This window comes from Micropterus dolomieu, linkage group LG01, assembly GCF_021292245.1.
Source record: "Micropterus dolomieu isolate WLL.071019.BEF.003 ecotype Adirondacks linkage group LG01, ASM2129224v1, whole genome shotgun sequence".
Classification (NCBI taxonomy): Eukaryota; Metazoa; Chordata; class Actinopteri; order Centrarchiformes; family Centrarchidae; genus Micropterus; species Micropterus dolomieu.
In genome coordinates, this window is record NC_060150.1 from 3,420,279 (window position 1) to 3,447,936 (window position 27,658).

The window sequence follows — 27,658 nt, forward strand, 5'->3', positions numbered from 1 at the left end:
TAAACTTTATAATTTTATTGCTTTGAAAGTTGGTGAAAGAGTGCACTGCATAAATGAAGTGGACGCAGCCACGTGTCAGTCCGTGAAGTTCACAGTGGTGGGAGGCTACAGTAGGCACGTCTTCAAATAAATATATCTATATATATATATATATATTTAGAGAGGCCCCTGTATGGACCAAACCAGAGAGTAAAGTGCTAAAACTATTAGATTAACCTCAGAAACACCAGCTCTGCCTGAGGCAGGAAGTAGAAAAGGTACATCTGTCAGGAATCTGCTGGTACTGAGACAGTCTCCTAGTTTTTAAGATGGGAGCTTCAGCTAAAAGCACCAAGTGTGAATGAAAAACAATCCAGGGAATATTAGCAGTGTATTATCGTGTAGAAAAACAAGTAGTAGCAACGTCTGTACTGCTGGAACAAGTCAGCATCGTCTCTATGAGAATAAAGTCATCAGATTCACCTCTTATTCTAGCACAAAGAGTTTCACTCCATAATGAGATATTTTGTCAATGTGATATTTACCTTTAGGGAATGATACACTGCACAAAAAGAAGAGGTGGTCTGTAGTAAAAGCAGGAAAGATTACTTAATATCATAGCTGACGAGATGAAAACACTTTTAAAAAAACCTGTAACCTAACAATAGATTTATAACATTTTGGAATCAAACTTCATTTCATTAGAAAACAAAAAGTAGGTCATGAGTGAAAATAAATTACCGGGGAAACATTTCCTCTCTTTCTCCACAGAGGCTTCCAAAAGAGCTACAATAAATTACTAGAAAATATTACTTTAAAACTTAAAACACACGTGATGATAATTAATTACAAACTGAGCCACGTTCAGCAGGAGGAGCTCATGATGCGCCTTAAATACTACTATTCAGAAACACAAATAATAAAAGGGAGACTGGAAACACTGTCAGTTCACCTTACATCACGTCCCCATCTTCATCTCTGAGGCTGCGCTGAAATGCAAATACATACAGAGCTCAATTAAATATGATTTAAGCCTTACGCTATCTAAAAATCTGTGTTTCAGTATCAAACACTTTCTGGAGAATTACCGCTCAACCTGGTGTTAAAAAGGCCTCCAACTGTGACCAGTTTTTACAGAAATAAAATGCTGGTTGTGTTTGATTCCTCCACACATAGATGCTTATGTATTATAACATTGAAAAAGCGCCATGGGGTTGTGTCTGAAACATCAGCAAATCAAAAATACTCTGGCTTTGGGATACTTAAAAAAGAGAAAACTCACTGTGCAAAAATCTGGCCTCAAAGAAGCAGTCTTTGTTTTTTTAATCACTTATCTGTATAATTGACTCATCTCAGTTCCTAATTCAATTCCTGAAGCTCCTTAGCTCCGACAACTATATCAGAGCAGCGGCCTCTGCTCCAGCGGCAGACTGTCCACCAGGCACTTCAGCTGCTCCTCGCCCAGCTTGATCTTGTCCTCTAGTTTACGCTGCTCGATGATGAGGGCCGACTTCATCTTCACAAAGTGGCGGTAGTCGTCCAGGCTCTCCGCTTCCAGGTGGGCCTCCATGATGCCAGAAACCAGACGCTCCCGGCGGTCCAGGTTCTCCTTCAGCTCCTTGGCGTCCTCGTGCTGTCGCATCAGCAGCTTGCGCTTCTCTGTCAGGGTTCTCTGATGACGGATGGATATTAGAAATTATTCAGGATGTACTTTATGATTTATCTGAACAGATTAAAGATCCTCCCCCTGCCCTCACGTGTACCTTCTCCTCTGGCGGGGCTTCGTCCTCCAGGCTGTTGAGAGCGTTCTCCACCCGGGCGAGCCGCCCCGACAGCGACAGCAGCAGGCTCACCACCTTGTCCAGGTCACCCACGAACATGCGGAACTTGTCGAGCTGATTGGGCTGACAGAGGCGCTGCACGGTGGCCTCCACCTCACGGCCCAGAGCCTCATTGTCCTCCACGTCTTCCTGCAGGCTGTGCCGAGCTTCCCGCAGCACCCCTAGCTTCTCTGCCAGGCTGGAGATCAGCTCTTGCTGCAGAGCATGAAGAAAACAGATTCAGCAAAACACAAAGTTTTCTTATTCCACCTTAAAGCAAATCAAGTTTCCACTTACAGACTGTTAAATATTCTTTCTAATTTCTGTTACGACTGACAAATTGAGGCTGATTAACATATTCCATGCTGTCTGTCTGTCAGTGGGAGAGTTTTACCTTTTTACTGGCGAGGTCGACGTCCAGTTCATCTTCAGAGTCCTGCTCCTCCATCTGCTCCTGCATGTCCTTCATCTTGATGAGGAGCTCAGCTTTGGGAGCCGACGTGTTGTAATAAGAGGAGCTGGGGACCAGGGAGGCTGCAGCTGATCCAGACAGGTCCTCCTCCTCCCTCCTGATAACACACACACACACACACACACACACACACACGCTGGGAATTAAAGTCATATTTTTAGGAAATGATGCTGCACATTTGTGCACGCAGTCTTTCAAATGTTTAACTGAAACATGTTGTTGCTTTTATTTATGTTCTTGCATAGAGACCCTGAATAAAAATCATAGTGTCTTACTTATGACACCAAGACAAACATATTTATGCGTGTGATTATTCTAAATGCATTTCCCCTATATTTGTAATGCCAAATTGTTATGATTACCATTAAGATAAGCGAGACATTTGGGAATGACATAATAAAGCTTACAACAAGCAATAGCTGGAATACACACAGATCTAAAAATCCATCTGTTTCTGCAACCGGCAGCTGAAAATTGTCTTCACTTTATAAAAACAAGCAAAATATTGTTTTGGAGGTGATAACTGCAATGAGACATTTGTCCACCAGAGGGCAGGCTGAGCGAAGGCTGAACAGGCTGCACAGGAAAAACAAACATCAAACTTCAGCTCACTCATTACAGAGCTGTTAATTTAAAAAAAAGTACATGTCTATAACAGTGAAATTAGTTTAATTAGTTAATTTAATTCATCCATTTCCCTGGTTTTTCTTTGTACACACTTGTCATAGTTTTTCCTTTTACATTTACTGTGCGCTGTAGATATTCATATCTGCATTTATATTTTCTTACAATTTAGATTTTGAATAAAGTTAGCAATAAAATTCCTGAGAGAATGGAAAGGCAAAACAGGATGGACAGAATTTTTAACATTAGTTTTTGCTGCTGTGTTTCTGAAGCTGCCAACTTTAGGTCTCCATCCAGCGCTGGACACCCAGCTGTGCTAGTAACATTTCCCACCTGTCTGTGCTCCTTGGGGATGAGGTGAGCAGCCTGGAGCCAGCGGAGGCCCTCCTGCGCTGGAGGATCTGCTCCTCTGCTGGGAAGAGTCCTTCCATCAGGTCCATGGTGGTCATCCTGCCGCTCTGGTCCAAGATGTCCACCAGGGACTTGTCTTTACCCATGATGTCCCTGGCCAGCTCCTCTCTCTTGGCGTCTTCCTCTGAGTGCCGAGACCCCGCTGAACTCGACTCAGGGACTGACTCCTGGACTGACGCTGCCTTAGCCTGGTCCTGATCAGTCTTGGGGGTGTAGGCGCTGAACAGAGACGAGGCCGGGCGCTCTGTGGCGCTCAGGGAGGGGATGAGGGGTGGCGGTTCGACGCTACCGGTCTCGCTGCTCTGAAGCAGGTAGGCCCGGCCCTCTCGCTCCGAGCTGCTCTCGGCGTGGACGATCCTCACAGGGACTTTCCTCCCCGGACTGTTCACATCCATCTCAGCTGGGAGCTTCCAATCATTTTCTGACCTGGACAGGAAATCGTGATTATCTAAAAATAGTCTACAATTTCAAAACTAAACATGGAAGTGAGACAGGTGATGTGATAACATCCTGATGTTTAATACAAATAAACTTAATAATCTTGATCTGATGAGTGTATGGTACAAATGAAACATCCTTTCACTATTATTCTCAAAATGATTTTTTAGCATCACATTTTCACAGTTTTTTTTACACTTCTGGCTCCCAAACATTTTGCAATTCTATGCCTTGCTCACAGGTATTTTATTTTGAAGGGGGAGATCATTTCTTACTCGTTACACCCTCAGAGACTAAAGAATAATGTAAATGTGACACAATCTTGCACTGTTCATGTTTAATCTCAGGGAAAGTCGGGTTTTGATATTGGAAAGACGTCTTCCAACTTGTCATTTAAAAGAAAACATCTGCCCTAACAATGAAGCACAGATGGTGTGAACACACATTTTGTAGTAAACATCATAGCTACACAGTCGACAGTTTCTAATTAAAGGACGGATCGTACAGTAGAACTGCAGCGGAAACCAAAAAGGTCACAGCAGCAATGTGGCTTTAACAAAATTACAGCCTCCAGTTCGATTTGTTTCTGGCCGTAGAGGAAATCAGCTACAAGCACAATCAAACTGATCCTCCTCTCTGTGAGCACGTTTTACATTACAGGCTTCTTCAGCAACTCAGAGAGGTATCAGCATTTTCCTTTGTGACAATGGGCTTTTCTTAAAATCAATTCCTTTGACACCGTTTGTGCTATTTGCGGTTCCACCACAAGTGTTATTTTAAGTCTGACATATAAACATAATCATTAATCTTCTTTTCTCTCTACACTCTGACATTGTATTGTTCTTCACTGCCCGACTTTCCGTCCAAGCTTTCTAGCACTTGTTTACCTAAAGTTGTTCGTCAAAGCCTCCTCTACTAGAACAGAAGGAAAAAGCTTACAAAGTAATGAGGCCTGAAGCCCTTTGGCTAAGCTCTTTACCTGAGCGTTGAGTCATCCTGCACGAACACGGCCGGCGGTCTGTCGGTGAGTCTCAGCGGTGCAAACTGTGGCGAGGGAGGTCGCGCTTGATCTGCGGGAAGAGACCGAGCGGCCGTACAGGAGGACGAGGAAGGTGGCTGTGGCTGCTCCTTCTCTTCCTCGTTTTCTACACCTTCTGTGCACATGTCTGCTCTGGTCCTGCTGAGGTGTGGAGAGCTGGCCGGGGCGGGGCCGGCGGAGGAGTTCTGGGCAGTAGCATGGTGCTGGGTGTCAGAGCTGGAGCTGGACAGAGGCTGGAGCGCTGCCGGATCTGCCTGGGCGCCAGCGAGGAATTCCTGGGAGGAGGATGTGGTTTCTGGGCCTAAATGGGGCCTGGGCGGCGGCAGGAGGCCCTTAGTTTGTGGAAGCTGAGATGGGTGCTGGGAGCCAGGGTTGGGGCTAATGCTGCAAGGGCCTGAGGAGTGTGCGGTGTGGGAGGGATTGGCAGTCTCTGGTTTGGTCCTGTGGTCAGTGAGGCCTGGGACTGGGCCCTCATTTCTGGAGGCTGACGGGGCCGACTGTGGGCTGTGGTCGGGCTGGTATCGCTGCCTGCTCTCCGTTTTTCCTCTAGAGTTCAAAATAATGACAAATGTTTCAGCACCTGAGGGAAAAGTCTAATTTTACCTTCTTTATAAGCAGTGGCGGCCTGAAGCATCTGGGGGCCCATTTCAAAAGCAAATGTGGGGGCCCTACCCCACAAAATGACTTTAATCATGAGTCATCAATTTTAGAAAACGCTTGTGCACATTAAACGTCACACTAAATGGTGATATTCATGTTTGTTAATAAGGAAAACTTACATCTAATAGTTAAACATCAATGTCCAATCTGTTAAAACACTATTTCTGTTTAAAATTATTTTATGAAATGTTCCCACCCCTTGCGTATAACAGTTTTCTGTAGTACTGTAGTATTAAATATCTAATATAATCTTAGAAGAACTTTTAAACATATTTAGTACACTGACATCTCTGAAAATATGTTTGAAATTGTATTATAATGTTCTGAGGAGGAAAGTTTAGAAAAGGTTTGTTTACACACCGATACATTTCAAATGTACTTGTGTGTTTCAGTAGTACTTGGAAGAAGTTGTGCATCAGCTCAAACTCCTTCAAGACAACAAGAGTCAGAAGTGGCTGTGTAGAAAAACAAGCCTGTAACTGGTTCATCAAAAAAAAGCTTTTCATTATGGGTATGTTTTTGATATAAATGCTAATTTTTGAAAATAAAAATTATGTTTAAGAGTGATGTGTGCAAAGTTCACAAGTAGTTGTTTACCTGGCTAAAGCACCACTATGTTTGTTTACTCCACTAGCATCTCTAATTGGTTTATTTGAACCTCATTAGTGGATCCTCTGCCTGCTGACTTTAGGAGCTTTAAGGGCGTGTTGCCTGTTCACAGTGAGTGTGTGTTTCATGGTGTGGAAAACTGAGCCACAAATGGAAACCAAAACCCAGAGGTTGGATTACATGTAAGCTGAGACAGAGATAGGGGCAGGATCTGACTTAAAGAAACATTTAGTGTAAATAAATGGTTTTACTACAACACTTACTGTAAATATTATTAGTTGCAGAATTGTTTCCAGGATAAAAGTGTCTGCCATACATGGAATGATAGGATTACATTAAAAGCTAATGGTTTAAAATAAACTGTATATACTAACTATCCAGCTGCAGCAGCTTATTGGCTTTAAAAAAGAGCAAAAATAAATGTTTAAAAAAAAAAAAGAAGCTTTCCACAAGTGCACAATCTGACTTTTTAAATGCTTATTTTTCGGTTCTTGTATAATTTTAGATACGTGTTGATTATTTTGACAAATCAATGCAAAAAAAAGTGACGACACTTTCAATACATTTAGCAGATACGGGTGCAAAAATTTGCTTCAGGCTCCCTTAAATATTGAAATGCAATGCTTAAAATGTCCCTCATTTGAAAGATTAAGGACTGACTGGGTTAAACATGAGATCAGGAATGTATTGGCAGACTGAGAAGCATAAGCAACACTTAATTTTGATGTTCTTAGGGTAGAATTTACCAATTTGTATCTTTTCATTAGGGATGAGCGAGTACAGCACTATCTGTACCTGTTCAACTTATAAAATGATCTGTATGTGTAGTCGTACTTTTAATGAGAGCAACGTTTTTGATTACAATAGGTAGAGAACAATTATTTGTTCATAGTTTATTATTAGTTAACAGATACTGACACATTTTATTCTGATTAACTCGTACTTTTAAAAAGTACGATTATCTCTACCAGATACTTGTTTCAACTGAGTACTGGCTCAACCCTACTTTAAATCCTCAGGTTAAGGTGAACTGCACACAAAAAGAGTAGATTTAAGGGCCTTTAAATGTATAAATTAGGGGGTTTGGTTAATGGTGAACGCAAAGCAAAACTTATCTTGTTCAAACACCACCCACTAAAGAATGTAACATTAAGGCAGTAACACTAGAAAGAAGGAATTCCAGCTACACTTTTAGTTAAGATACGTTGGGGTAAGGTTTACTGACACTTTGTGGTTGAATGGTGTATTTATTAAAAAGGTGTTTATGTCCCACCTTGGCAGACAGTATTTCAACAAAAGGAGAAAATGCTGTGGATTAATTTCACCATTTAGCGAAGGAAGTGATCAATTATGTAACTGTTGAGTGTTAATTTTCAACACCAGCTTAAGGATAAAATGATACTCTCTCCGCCCGCCGTAAATCACCTGTAATTGCACGCACACTTTTGTCAATCTGGGTGTAGTTTGCAACAGGAGTCCCGGAGATACTGTTTGCATCAACATGAGCTCCAACAACACGAGATAAGGTTGGGAAGAGATCTAGTTTGACCGAAAATGATATTTTCTTGTCAGCTCAAGAAACCTGAAATACATTTTTTCTCTGCCCTGAAATCTCACCCCTCAAATACATTCCACGTTTACATGAAACTTCACGAGCATTTCTTTTTAGCGGATGTTCCCGAGCTTTTTAGTTTGTTGTAATTCTTTGACTGAATGGATTTCACAATTATTTTGTTTTCGGTTTGTTCACTGCCATTCATCCACATACCAAGTATACAAAATGAACAAAACGCCGTTTCTCACGGTCCACAGTGCTGAAAACAACATCACAACAAACAACTAACAAGACAAGACACTATACAGCACATCACAGTAACTAACACTGGACGAGGACAGAAGAGCAGATCGATTTCTGTAAAGCAGAGTGAACTTGGAGTGGCTGGAGGATAAACCATATCTGAATCTGTACTTAATAATAGCAGCAACAGAAGTCAGTAATAGCAGCAGCATTGGAAATATTTTGACAGTAGGGGTGTTGTCTTTTATTTGTACAGTTCTCTCACCTGATGGGGTAACTGCTCTGCTGGCTGTGAGGGTCTCCCCATGATGAAGGAATATTCTGCAAAAGAAAGGTAAAGAGCCTCTTTGCTTAACTCGTAAAATCCATTTATGAGTTCTTGTCAAGTTTATTCGGATTGAAAAAAAAATATTCCAGATTTATTCAATAACTTATAAAATACAGTAACTTTTCATTTTATTCCATCAATCATTTCTAAGTGCTTAGGAACTGTCTCGAACAGACTTGTTAGGTCATCCGCCACAGAAAACACACTCTCTAAATCAGTTGTCCACATATTCTTGACTTCTCACCTGTGTATAGAAGTCTGCAGAGGGAGAAGATCGGGATCTCTCATGGATGCATGCAGCCTTCTCCTCGGCATCTGCATCTAAGATGTTCTCCGCTGAGTGAAACCTCCCTTGTGTCTTTCCCTCTACTGACTTCTTCTGTTTGTTCCACGTGGCCTGATACTCAGCAAAGGTCCCGAGCCTCTGCTGCTCCAGTAAGACCTGTTTGTGTCCAGGGCTGAGGCGGTTGGTGGTTTCGGCAGATGGGTTAGCCTCCTCAGATTCTCCAGGGGGAGATCTCTCTTTGGGTTTGCCCGTCTCACCAAGATCTGCATTCGTGTTTGTACCCTGACTGGACTTCAGTGTAGGCCTGGAAAATGCCGGTTTGGCCTCAAAGAACCTCCTCCGCTCTCCGAAAGAGCCTGCTTGAGGTTCTCCCTCCACTCCTACTTTGTCTATCTTGTCAGGCTCTGAGAAGGAGTGCGTCCTCTTGGCCAGGGGGAAGCGCTTACGACCTCTGACGCGTCCATTGGAGATTTTAACTACCGCCGCCTCTGGCCCAAGGGGCTCAAGGTCCCGTCTTTGGAAGGAGGTAGCCTGGAGGACCCTGGCCTGTGCCTCTTTCAGGTGATCCTTATAGGTGTTGGAGAAGGACACACCGCAAGACGTGGAAGTCTTTGTGGATCTCCACTCCTCTGCCTCCTCATCCTCCGCTTCGCATGTCAGGGTTGCAGCACTGCGGCTCTTCTGCAGCTGGGCTCGCTTCTGCAGGATCTCATTGCGGAGGGTGGTGGCGTAACGGTCGCTCCGCCGATTTGATTTTCCACTGCTGACGGCCACGGGGTCTCCGGCATCCTGGCTGGACACGACACCCGCGGTCATAGATGCCGGTTGCCTCTCAGCCAGAGTCCTACTCTCCTGGGCCAGGGAGTGGAGGAGTGGGGTTTTGAGGGGGGATATTCTGTGATCTTCTTGAGGCACCCATGGGTCTTGCTGCCTTGAAACGTTGACCTTATGATCGTTACTCAGATGAGTTGGAAAGGGCCTTTTCACGTCTTTAGAGTGTCCTTCCCCTCTCTTTGCAGAATCCTCTGGGCTGCGGCTTCGAACAGAAAGTTCAGAGGATTGTCGGTCATAATGTAGACCATTTCCTGGATGAGAATGGGCATTGCGCTCCTTATTTTCACTGTAAGGTATCTGGGACTGAGGTAGAGAGTACTTTGCCTTAAAGTTCGTCTTCAGGGAACTTGGGAAGCCTGGCTCTTTACCGTTTATCCACTGGGGTTTCTCTGTTTGCCCCCTCCAGCCCTCTGCTTTGCCCTGCCTGGCGTATAGCTCAGCAGCTTGCTTGCTTGCTAGGCTGTAGTATCTGTTGTGCTCCCCATTCTCCAGATTTGGGTTTGCAGCAGAACTTGCCATGGACGCTGTGGAGTGTCGGACCTGTTTGCGGCTGAAGGCTCTTGTGGGTAGATCCTGGAGGCTGCGATAGTAGCTTCCTACACTCTGAATCTTGGTGGGAGGAGCTGACCTGGTCTTCAGGTAGAGGGGACTTTCGTCACTGTATTGTCTCAGGTGGGCAGGCGGTTGGGTGTAATGAGACTGTCTGATGTCACTGCTGGATAAGGAGAAGAGTTTGTTGGGGTGCAGCTGGTTGTGGTTGTGGTCAGCTGCCGTGTTAGGATGGAGGAAGTCTTTGGTGGGTAGGGGGTTGAAGCTACGTCTGGCCTCTGAGGTTTTCTCCTGGTGAGCTCTGAGGCCATTCTGATCATTATTTTCTGTCAGTTTTTCAATTGACCTGCCTTTGGCCTTTGCTGGACCACTAGGCCCTTCAGAGTAAGGGAACACCTTTGTGGCGGCAAAACTGTCACTGCGCAGGGGAGGAAGTGGGGGAGGAGGGGACTGGGACTTCTTCTCTGGTACCTGCCACACAGGGCCGGAGGTGGGTCTCCCTGCAATGGAGACCCGCGAGGCAGGCTCCTCAGCCCGTGACCCCTCCCAACCTCCATTCCCCAGTGTGGGCTGCAGGTACCTTGGCCGCTCGGCCTGCTGAGGCCCTTCACTATGAAGGCCCTTGAAGAAAATGTTTTCAGAGCCGGTACCCTTCCTACCAGATGTGCTTACGTCATGAAGAGAAGGGCTGGAGCCACTAGAGAAACAACTGAAGCCGGAGTCTCTTTTGCCTCCCGGTCCACAGGGCGGCTCAGTGTTGCTGATGTACTTAGTTGGGGAAAGACGACCAGGTGGGTACTGATGAGAGGGACGTTCCAGTCTCTCCATGTTGGTGGCTGAGCTGAACTGGCTCGTTAGCGGATGCTGGGTGTCCTGGTCCCCTTGAGTGGACGACTCCTTGGGCCTGGAGTCAGGAAAAAAATAAAAAATGTTGTTACCTTTGTTACTTCATGTTTCAGAAGTGACTTAAAATTACTTTTAATTAAATAAGAATATCCCTCACACACCACCACTAGCACATCTGATCAGGATTGTGGTTAGCAAATTAATTAAATATATTTTCTGCCCTGCTTAATGCACAGAGAAGCTAAAAGAGATCCTAAAAGTCTCACCTTGCTTCATGTTTTGGCTGCCAGACTGGCGCTGGTGTGGCCTCTCTCCTAGCGGGCTCTGACTCCTCTTCTGTCAGCTTGGATGAGTGCCACGAATGGGGCCGCGATCCTGGATCATTCTTCCTGCAGGGCAGCAAGGCAACAAAACACAATCACAAAAAGAGTATTTGACATTTCACCTTGTTTTGCAAACATCGTGCTTATCAAGACAGACGGCAGGATTTTGCAAATGCCATTGTTTAACATTGGGTTGTTTGGAGATTAGAGATAAGATACAAGGGTATGTTCACATCTCCAAAACAACCAAAGCAACATCACAAAACCAATATTTAATGATGGCAAGTCAATAAGGAGACCTTTCAATACGCTTAACTATTGGGTATTTGAGAAAAGAGTGGTTGTTGCTTGACTTAATATATCAAATATGAATGAAATATTTATCTTCTTATAATAGCATCCATACCGCGGTAAGAATCCTAGAAATACAAACTGATTACTGTAAATTACTGTACTACCCACTTTGCTCACACCAAACTTGCACATACCCTTGCCTGAAGCGGTTTTTCCTGGAGAGCATGTTGACAAAGGAAAGAATTACACGTGATCAATAGATCATACACTTAATTTCAAATAAAATGTTAAACCAGAGAAAGAATATAATGCGTGAACTTCATGAAATGTAAATGTGACAAAACCAACTAATAGCACATGAAGAGGCTGAACATCACAGTACTGAACACAACTAAAGAATATTTTGTTTTGGCAACTAGCATCACACTTAGGGTAACACACAGTACAAAATACTGCAAAGGAACACAAAGCACAACATACAGACTGGATGACCAAAGATCATTTAGGTTCACGAAAATCTACCAACAAATACAACGGGACGTGGCTGGCTGATGGTACCTCATAGAGCTTCGTAAAATCTTGGTGAGAAAGCTCCTCGCCACATGAACCTCTGTTTCTGACGGCATTGTGCGCGAAGTTACAACATCAACCATTTTAGCCCTGATGGGTGGCGAGTGAAGGGAGGAGAAAAAAAAAAAAAAATACAGGATATGATAACATTATCAATTATTCTTTCTGAAGCAGAGAGTCTGAGGCATACCTAAAGATCGTTAGCCCACTCTGCTATTACACTAGGCAGATGCACCAAACAAAACTGCCTAATTTTAAACCTAAAATACAAACCAAACTACCACAAGACTACCTGTGAACTTATATATTTATCATTATGTAGACTTCTAATTCTCATACAGTGCAACCCTGCTGGCATCACATCGCTCTCTCAGCTTTCCAAAAAGTTACATTTCAAACTCAACTAGCTGCCTCACTAAGATAATAAGTATTTAAATGTGACTGCATTTTGGACCAAATCATGGAGCGGACTTTAACCCAGAACAATGTCTGAAGTCAAAGCAACCGGGTGTTCAGTGCCTTGCTCAAGGTAACTTCATATTGGCTGTTGGGTGACCCCTCGCTTATTGTGAAAGGCTTCCCCAACAGGAGCTGGAGACAGATCTGTCACAGCCATATGGCCCAGACAGAGCTTATCTGTTCAGCTTTTACAGAAGTTAGACTGATTTGAGTCAGATCCACAGGTTTCCCCTCCAACCACCACAGGTTTTTCCCGCATTTCAAGGCCGTCTCCTGGTATTCCCCCATTTAGTTGTTCCTCTCAGAAAACTAACCGTAATTTGCATGGCCATCAAACTTTATTATGATGAAAAATCGTCACCCAAGTTGCCAGACTCATCTATGAAACACAGTCTACACACACAATCCACACATCTGGCAACAAACCGACAGGCAGAGGGCCGGCTAATGTAGCTGTTGTTTTCCAAGTTCCCAAGTTCAAATGTCAGACCGAAGTGAAATATCTCAGCCAAATGAGACTTCAGTCGCCTTGATTGAAAACTTCAACCCTGCCGGCCTGGAGACGCTGCATTCTTTCAGCAAAAGGAATGCAGGGAGGTCATCGCCTCGCTTCAAGTGGGACATCTATGTTGGCCATCTCCCAGGAGTCAGAGTTTCCCAGTCGCTGCAGTGCATTAAAGAAAGTGTGATACTGACTTTCTGATTTTTAAACAATACTACACCTGGCTCTGTATAAGCCCCTGAGGGACCATTACATATATTTGGTACTAATCCTGCTAAAGTGTTGTGGTTAGCGGTAGAGTTGTAAAAATAAGTAAAAGGAGAGCATAAAATTAGAGGGGAAAAGGAAGGGAAACTGCTTGAGATGTTGATGATCTAAGTGTCTAAGTTTCCACCCTGCACTTTAGAAATCAATCAAGCAATGGGCGGGGTGAGACTGCCTCAGTTTGGGTTATCTGTTGATGCAGTTTGATAAGTGACCCTATTTGTCAGTCCAGCAAACATTGCCCCTGCAACTTATATACAATTCTTACATTTTTGCATTCTGAGCTGAGTCGCTATCCTCGATTAAAACCAAATGAGCACCATCATGATTTTCTCTTTAGTCCATCCCAAATGTACAATTCTATATGAGGATCCTTTCTAGGAAATTAGAGGAGATTATGAGTGTTTCTGATAATGCTACAAAGTTTATAGTGGGAACTAAAAATACGTACTTAATTAAGAACCAAACTTTTCTTATTTAATTAATATTTGAGTTTCTATTCTGGAGGTCAGGTTTGTTTTTCAAACTTCACTCGACTGAGTTTGATTTTCAGCACGTTTTAAAACCAGCATCCGTTTACCTTTACAGTAACTTTAGCTCAGTAACTCATCGACAGCTCAAACATTTCTGCAGACATCTGTGATTTTCCAGCAAAAGGGCTCATCTTTCATATATTCCACACAAACCAAACATGTAAAAATGTAGAAAACAGCTACTACAATAAATTTATGGAGCGGCAAATGGTGTTTATTAAAAATATCCTAAACTGTTACTTTAATTTAAAAACCTTCCCTCCCTCTGCTCAATGTGACATAAAAAAAGTGAGAGTCGTGTTGCCTCCAAACAAACTCCTGCACAATGAAAATGCAAATTTCACTCTTTCTAAAGCGCTGAGGGTGTATTGTCAGGGGATACAGCTGGTCTGTCACAGATATTCTAAAGGGGAAGAGACACCAAACTACGTTTAAGAGTTCATTCAAGAAAAGAACTAAACATGAAACTGGCCTAGTTGGCTACTAGTACATCCGCTGTGTCAATAAAGCTCCTGGTTGTGTCTTAAAACTAAACACAAAGACTGATGCAATATCTGTTTAATCTGCATCAATAATATCTCAGGTAGTTCTGAAACGACTGGTTTTAAAATTAATCTATAAAAATACTGATGGCCCAAGATCTTCAATATTAAGGATTTTCCCTTTTTCATATCTCCGTAACCTGAAAGTCGCTCCGGATAAAACAATACATAAGAACTGATAGACTGAAAGACAAATCCTTGCAGGGGTTATTAAAAGTTGCATGCTCCAAACACTGCAAAAATCTACATCTGATCAAGTCATTTCTGTCTATAATTAAGTACTTAAACTTAATTACAAACTAACCTTGTAACTATAAACAAGCTCTATTAAAAACAGGTTGAAATAATAATATCTGGACTGTATGAAGTTAGGTATTATAAAGGAGACTTTTGCAGGGTAAACCGACTTGCTTGGGCTTCTCTTAATGAAAAGAAGCAAAGCAACATGTAAACAAAACTTGGCAACTTACCAACTACCTAGAATACTACACCAGTTCTGGTTAAAAAAAAAAAAAAAGAATAAGACACTTCCACTTTACTTCTCCGCAGCCGACTTCTTCAAAAACACTTCAAGGAATCTGGGAACTCCATGATCGAAGAGCTGCTGACCCATCTCTTCTTCTTCCTCCTCCTCGTATGACCACACACACAAGCACACTGCACCTTGTGCAGCGGAGGAGATTTCCTCTGGGATTATAGAGCGGATTTGAGACGAGGGGGAGGAGTTATTGTCCTGCCCAGCGTCCTTGTTGTAATCTAGTGTTTGGAGGGTAAGTGGCTGGGCCTGCAGAGCCGCTGGGGCTGCTGGGAAAGTTGAATCAGCGGGACGTATACACTACAACGGCTCACAGTTTGTCACAAGGTTGAGAGAGAAAAAGGATTCTGGTCAAAACTGCAACACAAACATTTTTTGCTGCCAGAAAGTGGCTGTTCGTGAGCCAAAATCTTTCAAACAAGCCAGTTACAGTAAAGTGGATTAGGAAAAGATTTTTATAAAGCCAAATTTTAAAACAAAGCACACAAAGAACCCTAATGGGCGACGCAAATAATGTGTGTCAGAGTGAGCTGAAAATGTTTGAACTTGAGTAAAAGATTTGCGTAATACTGTGTTGTGAAAGGCCATCGGCGTCGACATTCTCCTGACATCACAGGGAATCAGAAACGAAGGAGAAACTCGTTGTCGCCGTCATTTGAATCATCTGTACCAGAGCTCTACGATTCAACGTCTTTACTTCAAAGACACAGAACAAAAAAAGGCTTGTAGAGATTTGCAGAAATAGTCTGACCACACGTTTACAGTCCTCAGCCATGCTAGCGGCTCTGTGAGGGACAGCGCCTTTGAGCAAAATGCTAACATCTGCACGCTAACATGCTCACAATGATAATGCTAACATGCAGACCATTACATCTAAAATGTTTACCGTATTCACCATCATAGTTTAGCGTGTAAGCAGCCTAACATGTGCTAATTAACACTAAACGCCAAAGTAAAGCTGAGACTACATAAAGTGTATGTTTGACCTGATGATGGCACGATGAGGAAAAGTCAGAGAATCACCAAAGTCAGTGCCTGTGAATACCCGAGATACATCTCACAGCAATCCATCCAATGGTTTTTGCCATTTGGACCAAAGTGGTCGACCGACTAACCGACCAACATTGTGAACCCCAGAGCCACGCTGCTGGCATGGCTAAAAGCAAGAGTCTATATCTATCGGTAAAATACATGTTCAAATCCATGAAACATTCAACTCACTCTCTTTTTTGGACATGCATAGGCACCAAATGTACTTGGTTATGATTAGGAAAAGATCATGGTTTGGGTTAGAAAACTTAACTTATTTAGGTTAAGTAACGTTACTTACGGAACTTACGTAGCGTCCTTGAAAAAACAATCAATGTTGACTTTGTGTTTTACAGGGGAAACAAACACCGGTCTCCCGGGCTAAAGTCTTACTTGGACTTTTCTGTTATTAATATCCTACACCGGCTTTTAGCGTTCCCCAAAGTGCGCTAAACCATGATGCTAATGGGCTTCTCATATGTTACAAACTGACGCCAACAGGTCTTGTCCTTGCGTCCATATGTGACGACTTGGAGTTGAAACATTACATAGTACTCGCAGTCTGTCAAAGTCCTACAGTAAATAGTACCTACTGCAGATAAACAGTGGTTAAAGGTAAATATTTGTTCATGCTAGTGCAGCAACCAGCCTCATTCTCTTGTTTAAAAGATACACATTCACAGAAAATGCGCCATACAAGTTTATTTCTATTGGGAACAGGCTGAAATAATCTTTTGTTATTCCGAATGAATCATTTGTTTTAGGAACTTAAGGTTTTTCGGACAGAAACGATAAGAGGGAGAACTTTTCGTTCGATGAATGATGACTCATTTGCTTTACTTTTTGATAACAATTAACTTTCTTTGGGAATCTTTAATCAATAATAGTTTACTGAACAACCTGGGCCAATGCCAGTGTTAACTTGCCACTGTATTTTGTCCTCTTTGTCACTCTACTGTCTTCTTACGTTTTATTATGATGTTTGTTGTTTTAAAAAGACTATGTCCAGCAAAATGTTGGTTCCGGTTAAGGGACCATCCTGGTAAACCAAAAAGCAAAACAAATGTAGGATTTTAAAGGGTTTAACTTTCATTTAAAGTGGTAGATTATCAGCTAGACGTAGCCCAATTTCAGCCTAGATCTCTAAATAGCTTACTGGGAAACACGCCGTTACAATGATCTATCAAATGTCTCAGCACTAGGGAAAAAAGTGGCTCTCCTGTTTGATTTTTGACATTTTAAACCTGGCTCTGACTGTCAGATTTTATTACTGGGGAAACTCTGATACTAATACTGGTTTTGACCTGATTTCGGTCTGATAGCTGATACTTCTGTTAGACGTACATCCCATCACGACTCTTTACTTCACAACCCCGTTTTTCTGTTGAAGATCTACTTCTGTGTCCTTGTCAGGAAACAAAGCACAGACAGGAATGTTTGGCCCGGGCCCACGTCTGTTTTGAGAGATACCAGCCAATGTCAGACTGAGGGGGAGGAGGGAGGCAGATACCGAGAGACGACTCCACCATGAAGAAACTCCTCCACTGGGGAGGAGAGGCTGTAACCAATTCCAGTTTTAAATACAAATCATGTGTGTTTGAAGGGAGGGTATACTCATTCTGTACATGGCCTGTGAGGCAAGGTGTTTTTTAAGTCTCATTAAATCCACCAAAATGTTAATGACATTTCAGTTCATCCACTAAGTGAGACTGAGACTGTCCATATTTCACACGCTGACAATCAGAATCACATATTTTGGCTACCTAGCTTATATTTTTGGTTGCTTTAGGGTATTTTCTACTGTCTGATTGTTGCCAATTTTAGATTTGTGTATGATTTTTAGATCAATGTGATAAAGTACCTTGTTATAACACAACTAGCTAGGGTTTTATTTTCGAATCATGGCTGACGACAACTAACCCTATTATGCTCTTAGTATCTTCCGTTTGGTTTGACTTAGGACAGTTGTATTTTAGGGACAGGTGTTCCTGTGGTCATATATTACAATAATTTATCTGTCAATCGATCAACTAATCGGTTGGTATCTTGCTAATGCCGAACTCTCCACCAGATTCTTTGTATTTGTGAACAAACTGACGTGCTTATAGAACAAAAGCAACATAAAGTAAGTAAGTAACTGAGATATTCAGATGGGGAAATTATAGTTAGATGTCTGATTTATTGGTCTGATGAACTGGCAGGTGATGTTTACTTTTCCACAATAATGGTTAACTATCAGGCTCACTACCTCTCTAATTACACCACCCTTTCCTTTCCTAACAATCGTCTATCACTCCATCACTACCTCGTCTTTTCACTCCCAGCTCCTATCAGACAGCTCGCTGGTGACGCATCTTGCTGATTCACCAGCTTGCTGGGCTTGTTGGAGCCCAAACAGCCAGCAGCAGCAACTGAGCTCTAAAACACGACGACACAAAAGAAAGTGCCAACGTCACCACAGCTGGGCTTATCCGTGTGTCACTGCCGCCTGCACCGGCAACAAAAAAAGTAAAAAAAAATAAAAAGGAGGGGGAGAATAAAATGTAATGGGGAGAAAAGTTCAAACTTTCACATGATGCTAACCTGAAGATGGAACATCTGGCTCTCACAATATCTAAAAAGATATCAGGCCAACAATGACCTTTTTATTTAACTGCCCGTCTGTAAAAACTGCAACTGGCAATTATTTTCATTTCGATTAATCTGCTCATTATTAAAATGTCGAGAGAAGAGCTGATAACACAACCTTAAAAAAAAATGTAAGTACCCTCAAAACAATCAAAATAAAATTCCAGAGAAAACAATGACATTTTCTTTTGCATCATGTAGAAGACAATTAGAGATGAACTGATCCTGATCCTTAATGAATTCCTTTAAAGGATACCAAATATTCACACACAATATTAGCCTTTAACAGTCAATATGAGCCAAACCCTGATGGCAACTCACCCAAAATACTTTGTCTGCATACATGTCGGGCCCTGACGTGTTTTTGTAGTAAAGTAGAGCAAACTTTTAGATTCTAAAAAAAAAAAAAGGCACATACATGACTGTAAGTGTGTTTTGATGCAGAATAAAAGTGTCTTAAGATGTTGTTTTATTACCATGCATGTAAAATACTTCTCTGCATGCCGTCTACTACGTGAATATCTCCTGTACACTGTCGCCGATACATATACTGTTCAGTACAGGGTCCAAAAACGCTTACGTGAGTCAATGAAAATGCTTAATATCTGCGGTTAACGCTCTGTTGCTTTTTGCCTGTGTGTGAGAGGGGCAACAGGTTTAACATAACATTTGCCCTTTAAGCGTCTCTGCTGAAGTACAAGAATCTGTTAGACAGATACAAAGATTTAGTTTAACTTGTGTTATCAGTTTACCTGCACTAACGTTGTCACCCATCCTTTCTCCACCTTCAGATAAATCCTCCGGACATTATATCCCTTTGTCCCTTACAGCTGATCCTTTGGGACAATGAGCCACTGCCTCTCAACCTTTACGTGTCATCTACACGAAGGAAACCTGCCGTTATCTCAAACGGATTCACCGCTTCCTGGTCTAATCCCACTTGTCAGGGAACCGAATGATTGAATCAGAGGAGATGAAATAAAATACATAAGAAGAAGTGAAAACAAAGACAAGAGGTGGAGGGAAAGAGGAAGTACCTGGGAGCAAACACCTTCTCTTTATCTTCTAAAATCCAAACATGTGCAGAGAGAGCAAAGAAAAGCAGACAGGAGCGTCCACTCTGTGCTCGCTGGAGTAGCCAAAGCCCCTGGCAACAATGGGCTCTGCTGATAAGGTCTATCCCACTAAGCAGTGTCAACTCACCTAGGCAACGTGGACCGTACCACTCCTCCTGCAAACAGGGGAGGAACGCCTGGACCGAAGCGCCACTGAGGGCGAGTCAGCGCTCTCTCTCTCAGAGCAAGTTTTTAAATAATCTCTCCCAATATGAGCCTGGCGTTTGCTCTCTACGCCCACACAGATCAAGTGTTTCCTCAGCAGAAGCAGGTTGTTGAAACACACCCGCAGCCCACCGTTCCCTCCCGGTGACTCGACCCACTCAAAGCTGAGCCCACGCCTGTGGCTTTGTAACTAGTAATTGGATTCAGGCGTTAAGACTCTGTTGCCATTTGCCAGTGAGCGTGTAATTCTGACAGGACAGGACATCAGTAACACATGTAGTGAAAGGGTTTAAAGACGCAACTACAGAGGCCTGAAATAACTCAACAATACACTTCCTTTTTACTGGTCTGCGTTCTAGTTTGGTTTGCATGTGTAAACACTATTGATTATTCTGTAATTCTTTAACCTCTTAAAACTCTTCCTTTTCCACTTATTTCAACTTAGTCATGCCTGCAGCTCATCCAAGTCTACACTCAAATTAGCTGGAAAACTAATATTAGCTAGCTCCAGAGCAGGGTAGTAACAGCAGATACTCTTTCACATAATTGTAATCAGAGTATAAATATTATGTAGAACTGCTGTTAATTTAGTGACACTTTTCCCCACGGATGTAATAAAAACAGATAACACCATCAGCAGCAAATGTTAAATGATCTTGCTGCGTAAAATAATGCGAATGATTGAATACTTTATAAACCTCACAAAAAACAACAACTTGTACTACTGTAATATGACGATAAACGTTCCTTGTACTTTAGCTTTTAATGCTGCCTTAATAAGTGAAATACACCGTTTATGCACATTTACTCCATCATAAATGTAGGAATTCACTTTTAGCCTAATCCTAATGCACGTATTAACCCTCCAACAAGGAATTAAGTCGTTTACAGGGAGTAACAACCAAAATGCACCCACTCAGTAGGGAATTCATTACATTTTAGAGAATATTTGGTCCTTAGATGGACACGAACACGTACAAAATGAACTTGAGCCTCCACAGGGTGGAGCTAAATCCACCAGGGGATCTTTATCTTCCTCTGGACACTGCCAAACGGGTGCAAAATGTTTTAAACAGAAGATGTTCTCAGAGTTGGTGGGACCCTGATCAGGTAAATAGTTTAGTATAGTTTGTGGCTGCTTCTTTAAATGCACTGTATTATTTTTTCAAACCGGTTCAGTGGGTTGCCAAGACAAACTAAAATTAGAAGCCATAACAGATTAGTTATTTATGGATGCATGACAAAGAAACTCCCATAATCTCATTGCCAGACAAGCAATCAAGCACACAGTGCAGAGAATCTCCTGCTCAGGAGCCAAACAGAGCAACGGGATGCATCTGATTTTAAGCTGAATGTCATGAAGACAACAAGCAGCAGGTGTGGAGCCGCACCTGGTTTTACTTCCAGTTGTCGATGGTTTCAAAAATGACCATGTACCAAGATAAAATAAAAAGGAAACCCACTTTCACACTCTAGGTATAAAAAAATGGTAAAAATGTGGGCAGTACCAAAGGTATCTGGTCTTCTGTGGAGAGTCTGGAGCAGCACATCCACAAAATATTAACATCCTTTGCCATAAACATTCACAAACGCATAAACCTCGATTTAATCGTAACTGAATAAAAATGCTACACACCTGCTTGTTGACATAATGTTGCTCACTGCAACATGCTGGAGTTGTTTTCTGGGTTTTGTAACTATTTAGAAGTTCTCATTGTGGCTGAGGTTATTTATGTGATTAATAGTCTATAAAATGTCAGAAATTAGTGTAAAATGCCAAGCTCCAAGGTAATGTCTTTGTTCTGTCTGACAAATAAAATCCAAAGACATTTAGTTTACAATTATAAAAAAAAAAGAAGAGAAAACCAGCAAATATTCACATTGGATTTCTTTAAATAAATAACTAACGATTTCCACTAAGACTGATGGCCTATTAAATTAAAACAGGAGAAAATAATCATGTTTAAGGTTTATAGAGAATACTCCCTCCATACGGCTAACCCCCCCCCTGTTCGTGAACATTTTGATCTGCACGTCCTGACCTGAGGGGTTGAACTGGGCTAAAGGTCGACCCTTCCTGTCTCCCAGGGCCACAAGTGTTGAGGTTTGGTGGGTCGGTGTCGTACCAGCTGACAGAGGGGACTCCTCTCTGTCTCATTTAGGAGTCATTATCTGCGCTCTGAAATAACAGCCTCGGCTGGAGCTCGGGCCGCCTCCACAATACCCGCTTTTGTTTTACCCCCCCGGGTCAAACGAGCGGCGAGAGGCCCACGTGTTGTTGTGTCAGGAAACTGTGGCTTTGACCTCTGACCTCCTAATGACCGAGTGCTTGTTCATCCAGAACAGAAAAGGCCTTTGCACACCAAGTTGGTATTTTTCATGTGCATTATTTTAATCCATCATCCGATAAAAATCATTACATTCCCATGCATTTTATTATTATTTCTATTCGTTGGGGAAATTCAAAAAACAAGACAAAAATGGAGTCGCCAAGCAGTGAAGATAATTTTGTGGACACCTCATGTGTCTGCAGCTCCTGCAAGCTCCTTTCATCCTCCTCCTCATCTTCACCATCATCTACCTGAATATTACCTGTGAGTTTTGAAATGATACAGTTTGGAGGGGGAAAAAAAGCAGAAAATCGAACCTTTTTCCGAAAACTTCAACGATGGATTTGAAAGTTTCGGAGTGATTGACAACGCATTTCTCTTTTAACGTGTGAAGGTGAAGACTTTGTGTGCAAAGTCCTTCACTTTTACTGATGCAAAATAAACTATACATCATGTCTAATCAGATTTATAACCGTGTTTACTTGTTTTTTAGTCAGACAGTTCCTGATTTAAATCATCATTCTTCCAATTTTAGATTTAAATTCTTGTACACCGCTATTGTTAAGACACCATTTCACATTTTAGTTCTTCGTATCAGTACCCAAACTGCTGTTACGGTACCTTCGGACCACCAGGGTCAAGGTCTTATGAGAGCTCTTCACCAGGCAGATGGCCTCCTGACGAGAGCCGCTGAGGGGAACGGCGTTCACTCTCACCATTTCATCACCGGCCTGGAGGCAGACTGCAGCCGCCACGCTGCCCTCCTCCACCTGAACACACACACACACACACCCCTTCAGCTGTGTGATGTAATGGCTCCTGCCGCTAGGTCTTTGGTTTTGTTTTATTTATTTGTGTTTACATATTGACAGGTCAGGATTACAGCATATCTTGGGAAGTGGATTTCAAGCACAATGAAGTACTGAGATTTGAGATGTGACTTCATAAAATGTACAGAGAGACGTCGCAAAAGCACCTTTAGGATGCTAAATGTGTACATGCTTGTGGTAACCAAGTTACCACTAGCATTTAGCATGTTTGTATGCTAACACACATGCCAACTGTAGGCCTAAGGCTAATGTTAGCATTCAGCTAAATTCAGGTAAATCAAGACAACATCCACAGCTGGGTCTGACGTGTCCTAAATTGGCCACCGTATGCAAGATAACGTTTCTGATTCAGGTAACAACATGTTTTGCAAAATTTGCATTTGTTGCCTCACTAGTAAGTTTTTTAAACTAAGTTAGTTTGCTAGTTGCTATGGACTTTCAGTCTTATTTCAAGTCTCTTTTGGCCAATAACAGCCAGAGATGTATCATGTTGTGTCAGGTGATGGAATTAAAACCAGCCAAGAAAAATGTTCCCAGGAAGGGGATAGGTGCAACAGCAATTTCTATTTGTCAGCCATCTTCTAACGTGGATGTTTCACTCAGGATACGGTTTCATCCTCATCATCCAGGAGCACCTGTGGGCGCCGGCAACCTGAGTGCTCTGATTAAAAATTAAATGCTGCACCGCCTGTAACCCGAGGTGGCTGCTGGTGCACCGCTCCGTGGAAGCTGCAGTTCGCACCAGCACTAAAAGCAGATTAGCAGGTTCCTGGTAGCTGCTGGTTGTCGCATAACCTCCTGAATATAATATCCTCGGGAGCTCAGTAGGTGCAGAAAAGCACCCACACTGCCGGGGTTATGGGTCACGCTCCCGAGATAAAGTATATCTTCTACATCAGGGTTTATCTTGCAAACATTTACACCTGGATTAAAATAAAGCTTTGAGTCGAATATAAACGTGATGAATGTAAAAGAGTTTCCTAATTAGTTTTTTTTTTATTGGCAATCACAGGAACTACAGTAATGTTAAGTAGGCTGGCAAGGATATTTTATTCACTTTAAACATCGAATGAATTGATGCCAGGTCTCTTCAAAACAGATGATGCTGAGTCATTAATAAATTAGTCATGACAAGTCCGCTTTGTTAGCTATATTTATTACGTTACCTAGCTTGTTTAGCAGCTTGTTGGATAGTAAGTCACCGACTACAGCTAACACGGCGATAAGTGTGAACTGATATTAGGCTAATATTCTTGTGTTGCGTTTTGCTCAACATGATATTAAGTGGCAGATCAGTGGGCTTGCTGCAGCTGAATTTCTAAGTAAGAGACGTCCTCTGTCCCAGATGAAACCTAAAATACTGTGTGGAGGACGTGAGATAATTTAATAGTTACAGTATGACCACGTAGTGAATCTATGAACCTAACTCATATTTAAACAACTTTGCACAACTTTGTGTTGTTGGCCAATAAAATGAAAAGAAAAAACAGACATAAGATCATTATTCAGTGATATGCTACTCTTATAATAGTAGTAAGGCTTTCCTCCGTGCACACATATTCTATACAAGTACAATGGCTGTTTTATGTGTGTCCCCTCCAAGGGCGTCACTTAGTGTGAAAAGTGCGGGGGGAGCATAAGGACTCACATTAGAGGTGTGACGATACACACAAAGAAATAGTCCAAGAACATTTTGAGCCTTAAACCCTTAATTTCCTGTATTGTGGAGAAATGTTCTGCACCAATTAATGGTGGTAATGTCTTTATTTATATAAAAGGGAACAGAAAACTATTCAAAATATAAAAATATGCTTATTTTAAGCTTGTTTTTTCTTTAGCTCAAGTTACTTTTCAGCACATTTTTATGTTGCCCCTAGCTGTTGTGTACGCCCATGCTTATATCCTGCTGCTGCTGCAGCTGACTGACCTGACTGGAGCGCGTGATTAGAGTTCAACATTTTACCCTGAAGTGTAACATCTCACACATCCGTGCTGTCCAGTTTAAAAGGAGACTTGGAGGGACGACATATTTTGGCACTGCTTTCCGGGTGATGCAAGTAAAGATCAATGCTGAACCTTAAATTCGGCACCACAAGTCGAACTGAAACTTGCAGCACAGTGTCTTATGTTTGCATTATTGGTAAATTAAATACTGTTTGTTTATTAATAAAGACTAGCCTCTGTGCTGCAGCAGTCGTTTACATGTTTGATTTTTGTAGTTTTCTGCCGCCTCAATGTCAATGTAAAACTGCTTCTTTGGGATTTCTAGAGCTGAAACAATGAATTTATTAAGAAGTTGATCAGAAGAATATTAATAACTTGATAATTTTTTGGATTGCTTTTCTTTGGCATATAGTAAAATGAACATCTTTGTGTTTTGTTTGGATAAAAAAAAAAAAAATACATTTGATGGCATCACTGCAAAATTATATAACATATTTTAAAATATTATTTAATAGACAAACACATTAAATAACAAAACAACCCAACCTTGACATTTCTGGCCTGATTGTGTTGAAAAACGATTTAGTTACCTTTGAGATGACCAGAGGCTCTCGGTGCTCGGCGCCTCCCCTCAGTGTGAAGCCCCAGGGTGCTTTGCCTCGGAGCAGCACCTCCACCAGCTCTTCACCCTCCTCCTCATCCTCCTCTTTCCTCTGCTGCCCCGTGCCTCTCCACACGTGTACCTCCCTCCACCACTTCATCCTTCCCGCTGAGACTCTCAGGTCGTCTCTGTAGTCCAAGGTGTCCATGATGCTTCGGACTGACTGGGATCCATCAGCCTCAGTTCACTCTGAGAGATGAGATTTTGATACAGCAGGAGTTTGACTGCCATAAATGTCTTCTTAAATTTCACAGACACTTTTTGCCCTTAGTCAGCCACTATTCTGATAATCAATTAATTTAATTCATATAATTATATATGAGACATCAAACTACCATATATATCTTAAGATTTTTGGACTGATGGTTGGGCAAAACAAGCAATTTAAATATGTCAAATTTTACTATTTTCTGACAATTTTTTAAATCAAATTATTATTTATAGAGAAAACTATTGGGAGATAAATCTATAATAAATATAGAACTTCAGTGTTAATCATTCATAACTTTTTCCCCCCATTTAGATTAAAGCTGGAAGGAACTAAAAATATTTTAGAAGTGTAAAATATTATAACGAATTATGTTATTTGTTTTAGTTTTCTAATTTTGATTATTCATTTGGCTTTTATTTATTGATTGATAAAATAAAATTTGCAATTGCGTGAAGAATTGGGCAACTTATTGTATTTGGCTTTGGGTTTTTTTTAATTACATTACCAAACATACAAATGAAACGTCAAAACAAACAAACAAACAAACGAAGCTTTCACAAAGTAAGCAACATGAGAAGTAAAAACACAACTACCTTAAGAAACTGCATTATCTGACACCTTTGTATTGATTCTCAGGACCTTCAGCTTACTTGAAAACGCTGATCTCTGCAGAAAGCTGTGAGCAAACCTTTCACACACGGACCAGCAAGAAAGAAGAGCAGCAAAAGACGTCGTTTCTCCAACAGGTGAAGCTCCCACAGGTGATGCCTCGCGCTCTGCCTCACTAATTGGTTAGTTTGAACCGTTTCTCGTCCTGTAAAGTCTCTCTCCAGCCCTTCCAGAGCAGCTTGTGTCAGCTCGCTGCCATGACCATCTGTTCTCCACCGTCCCAACACTTCAGAGACTCCCTCAGTCTCCTTCAGCTGCATTACATTATCGATGATGTCACCACGCCCCCTAGCGGCGACGTGCAGCGTCATCAGACTTTCAGGTGCATCACGTAAACTTCTCAGTCCTTGTTTCACCCCTCATGTTTCAAGGTGTTCAAGTTCTGGCAAGTAAAGTAAGCAGAGAGATCTTTCATTTATTTTGTCGTTTCTGTCATTATTTTTCTTTCATTCTTTTTATCATTTTTTATTCAAATTTAAATTCAAATTAGCTTTATTGGCATGAATGTGTAGCTACAATTTTGCCAAAGCCACATCTAAATTGCATCAGGACAATTAATTTCATGCATTTCATTAAATTCAGTATTCTTTCTTTCATTCAGTAATTATTTCTTTTTTCTTGTTTCTTTCTACTTCTTTTCTGTATTACTTTTTTCTTTCCCTCCTCAATTTCTTTCTTTTCTTTTTGTTTCTTTCATTCATTCTTTCTTTATTTCTTTTGCCTTTCTTTCTTCTTCTTCTTTCTTTCTGTTTAATTTCTTTCTTTCTTTCTTTCTGTTTAATTTCTTTCTTTCTTTCTTTCTTTCTGTTTAATTTCTTTCTTTCTTTCTTTCTTTTTGTTTAATTTCTTTCTTTCTTTCTTTCGTTTTACAGCGTACCTTTGCTGGACTTCATTCAGGTGCTCTTTCTGTTTTTTTTCCCCACAAACTACTAGGCCTGCCTCTCTCACTGTGTGGGCTACACCACTGAAGGAACAGTATGATATGATATGATATGAATACATTCTACCCTGAACTCTGACATTTCTCTGATGAAACACCCTAATTTCAACTACTATAATTTAATGTGTTAAGAAAGTAACATGGGTGAAGATAATTAAGTGTTTCCATTAATCTAATAATAATCCATTTTTTTTAATTTCTCAGTTTAAGGGTTCCTCATACCTTTAATATAATTATAATCAAGTAAAAAAAACGAACTTATATATTGTCACATCAACAAATTCAGGGTCTTCAAACGGATCACAGATAAATTTAATGGGGTATTTTTCCTAATCAACACTTACTAAACCTGTCACCCAAGAAAAAAGCATAATTCTACTAATTAATCTGCTAGTTTTGATTATTTATTCAATAATTTCAG

General features: G+C 41.5%; 1 protein-coding gene across 6 annotated transcripts; it reads right to left on the bottom strand.

Annotated features, from left to right (window-relative positions):
• Window positions 1-26,518, bottom strand: LOC123972886 (protein Shroom2-like). 6 transcript variants are annotated; one of them, XM_046052650.1, is made up of 11 exons: window positions 26,317-26,518; window positions 25,347-25,606; window positions 22,604-22,752; window positions 10,960-11,082; window positions 8,423-10,751; window positions 8,116-8,171; window positions 4,724-5,329; window positions 3,229-3,732; window positions 2,194-2,368; window positions 1,743-2,015; window positions 1-1,651 (listed from the first exon to the last, which is right to left on the bottom strand). In XM_046052650.1, exons 2-11 carry the CDS (start codon window positions 25,563-25,565, stop codon window positions 1,379-1,381), a joined length of 4,707 nt encoding a protein of 1,568 aa, XP_045908606.1. In that variant the 5' UTR covers window positions 25,566-25,606; window positions 26,317-26,518; the 3' UTR covers window positions 1-1,378. The 6 variants fall into 6 exon arrangements, with proteins under 6 accessions (XP_045908606.1, XP_045908588.1, XP_045908598.1 ...); XM_046052632.1 differs by having other exon boundaries at window positions 26,279-26,518; XM_046052642.1 differs by having other exon boundaries at window positions 26,222-26,518.
• Window positions 26,519-27,658: the final 1,140 nt, after the last annotated feature.

What these genes read in the sequence shown, in the direction of transcription:
- LOC123972886 (XM_046052650.1), bottom strand. Translation starts at nt 25,565, where the DNA reads ATGGACACCTTGGACTACAGAGACGACCTGAGAGTCTCAGCGGGAAGG. An exon ending in AGCCTCTGGTCATCTCAAAG is followed by an intron (nt 22,753 to 25,346) that starts GTAACTAAATCG and finishes GTGTGTGTTCAG; the next exon opens with GTGGAGGAGGGCAGCGTGGC. An exon ending in CAGCCAAAACATGAAGCAAG is followed by an intron (nt 10,752 to 10,959) that starts GTGAGACTTTTA and finishes TCCTGACTCCAG; the next exon opens with GCCCAAGGAGTCGTCCACTC.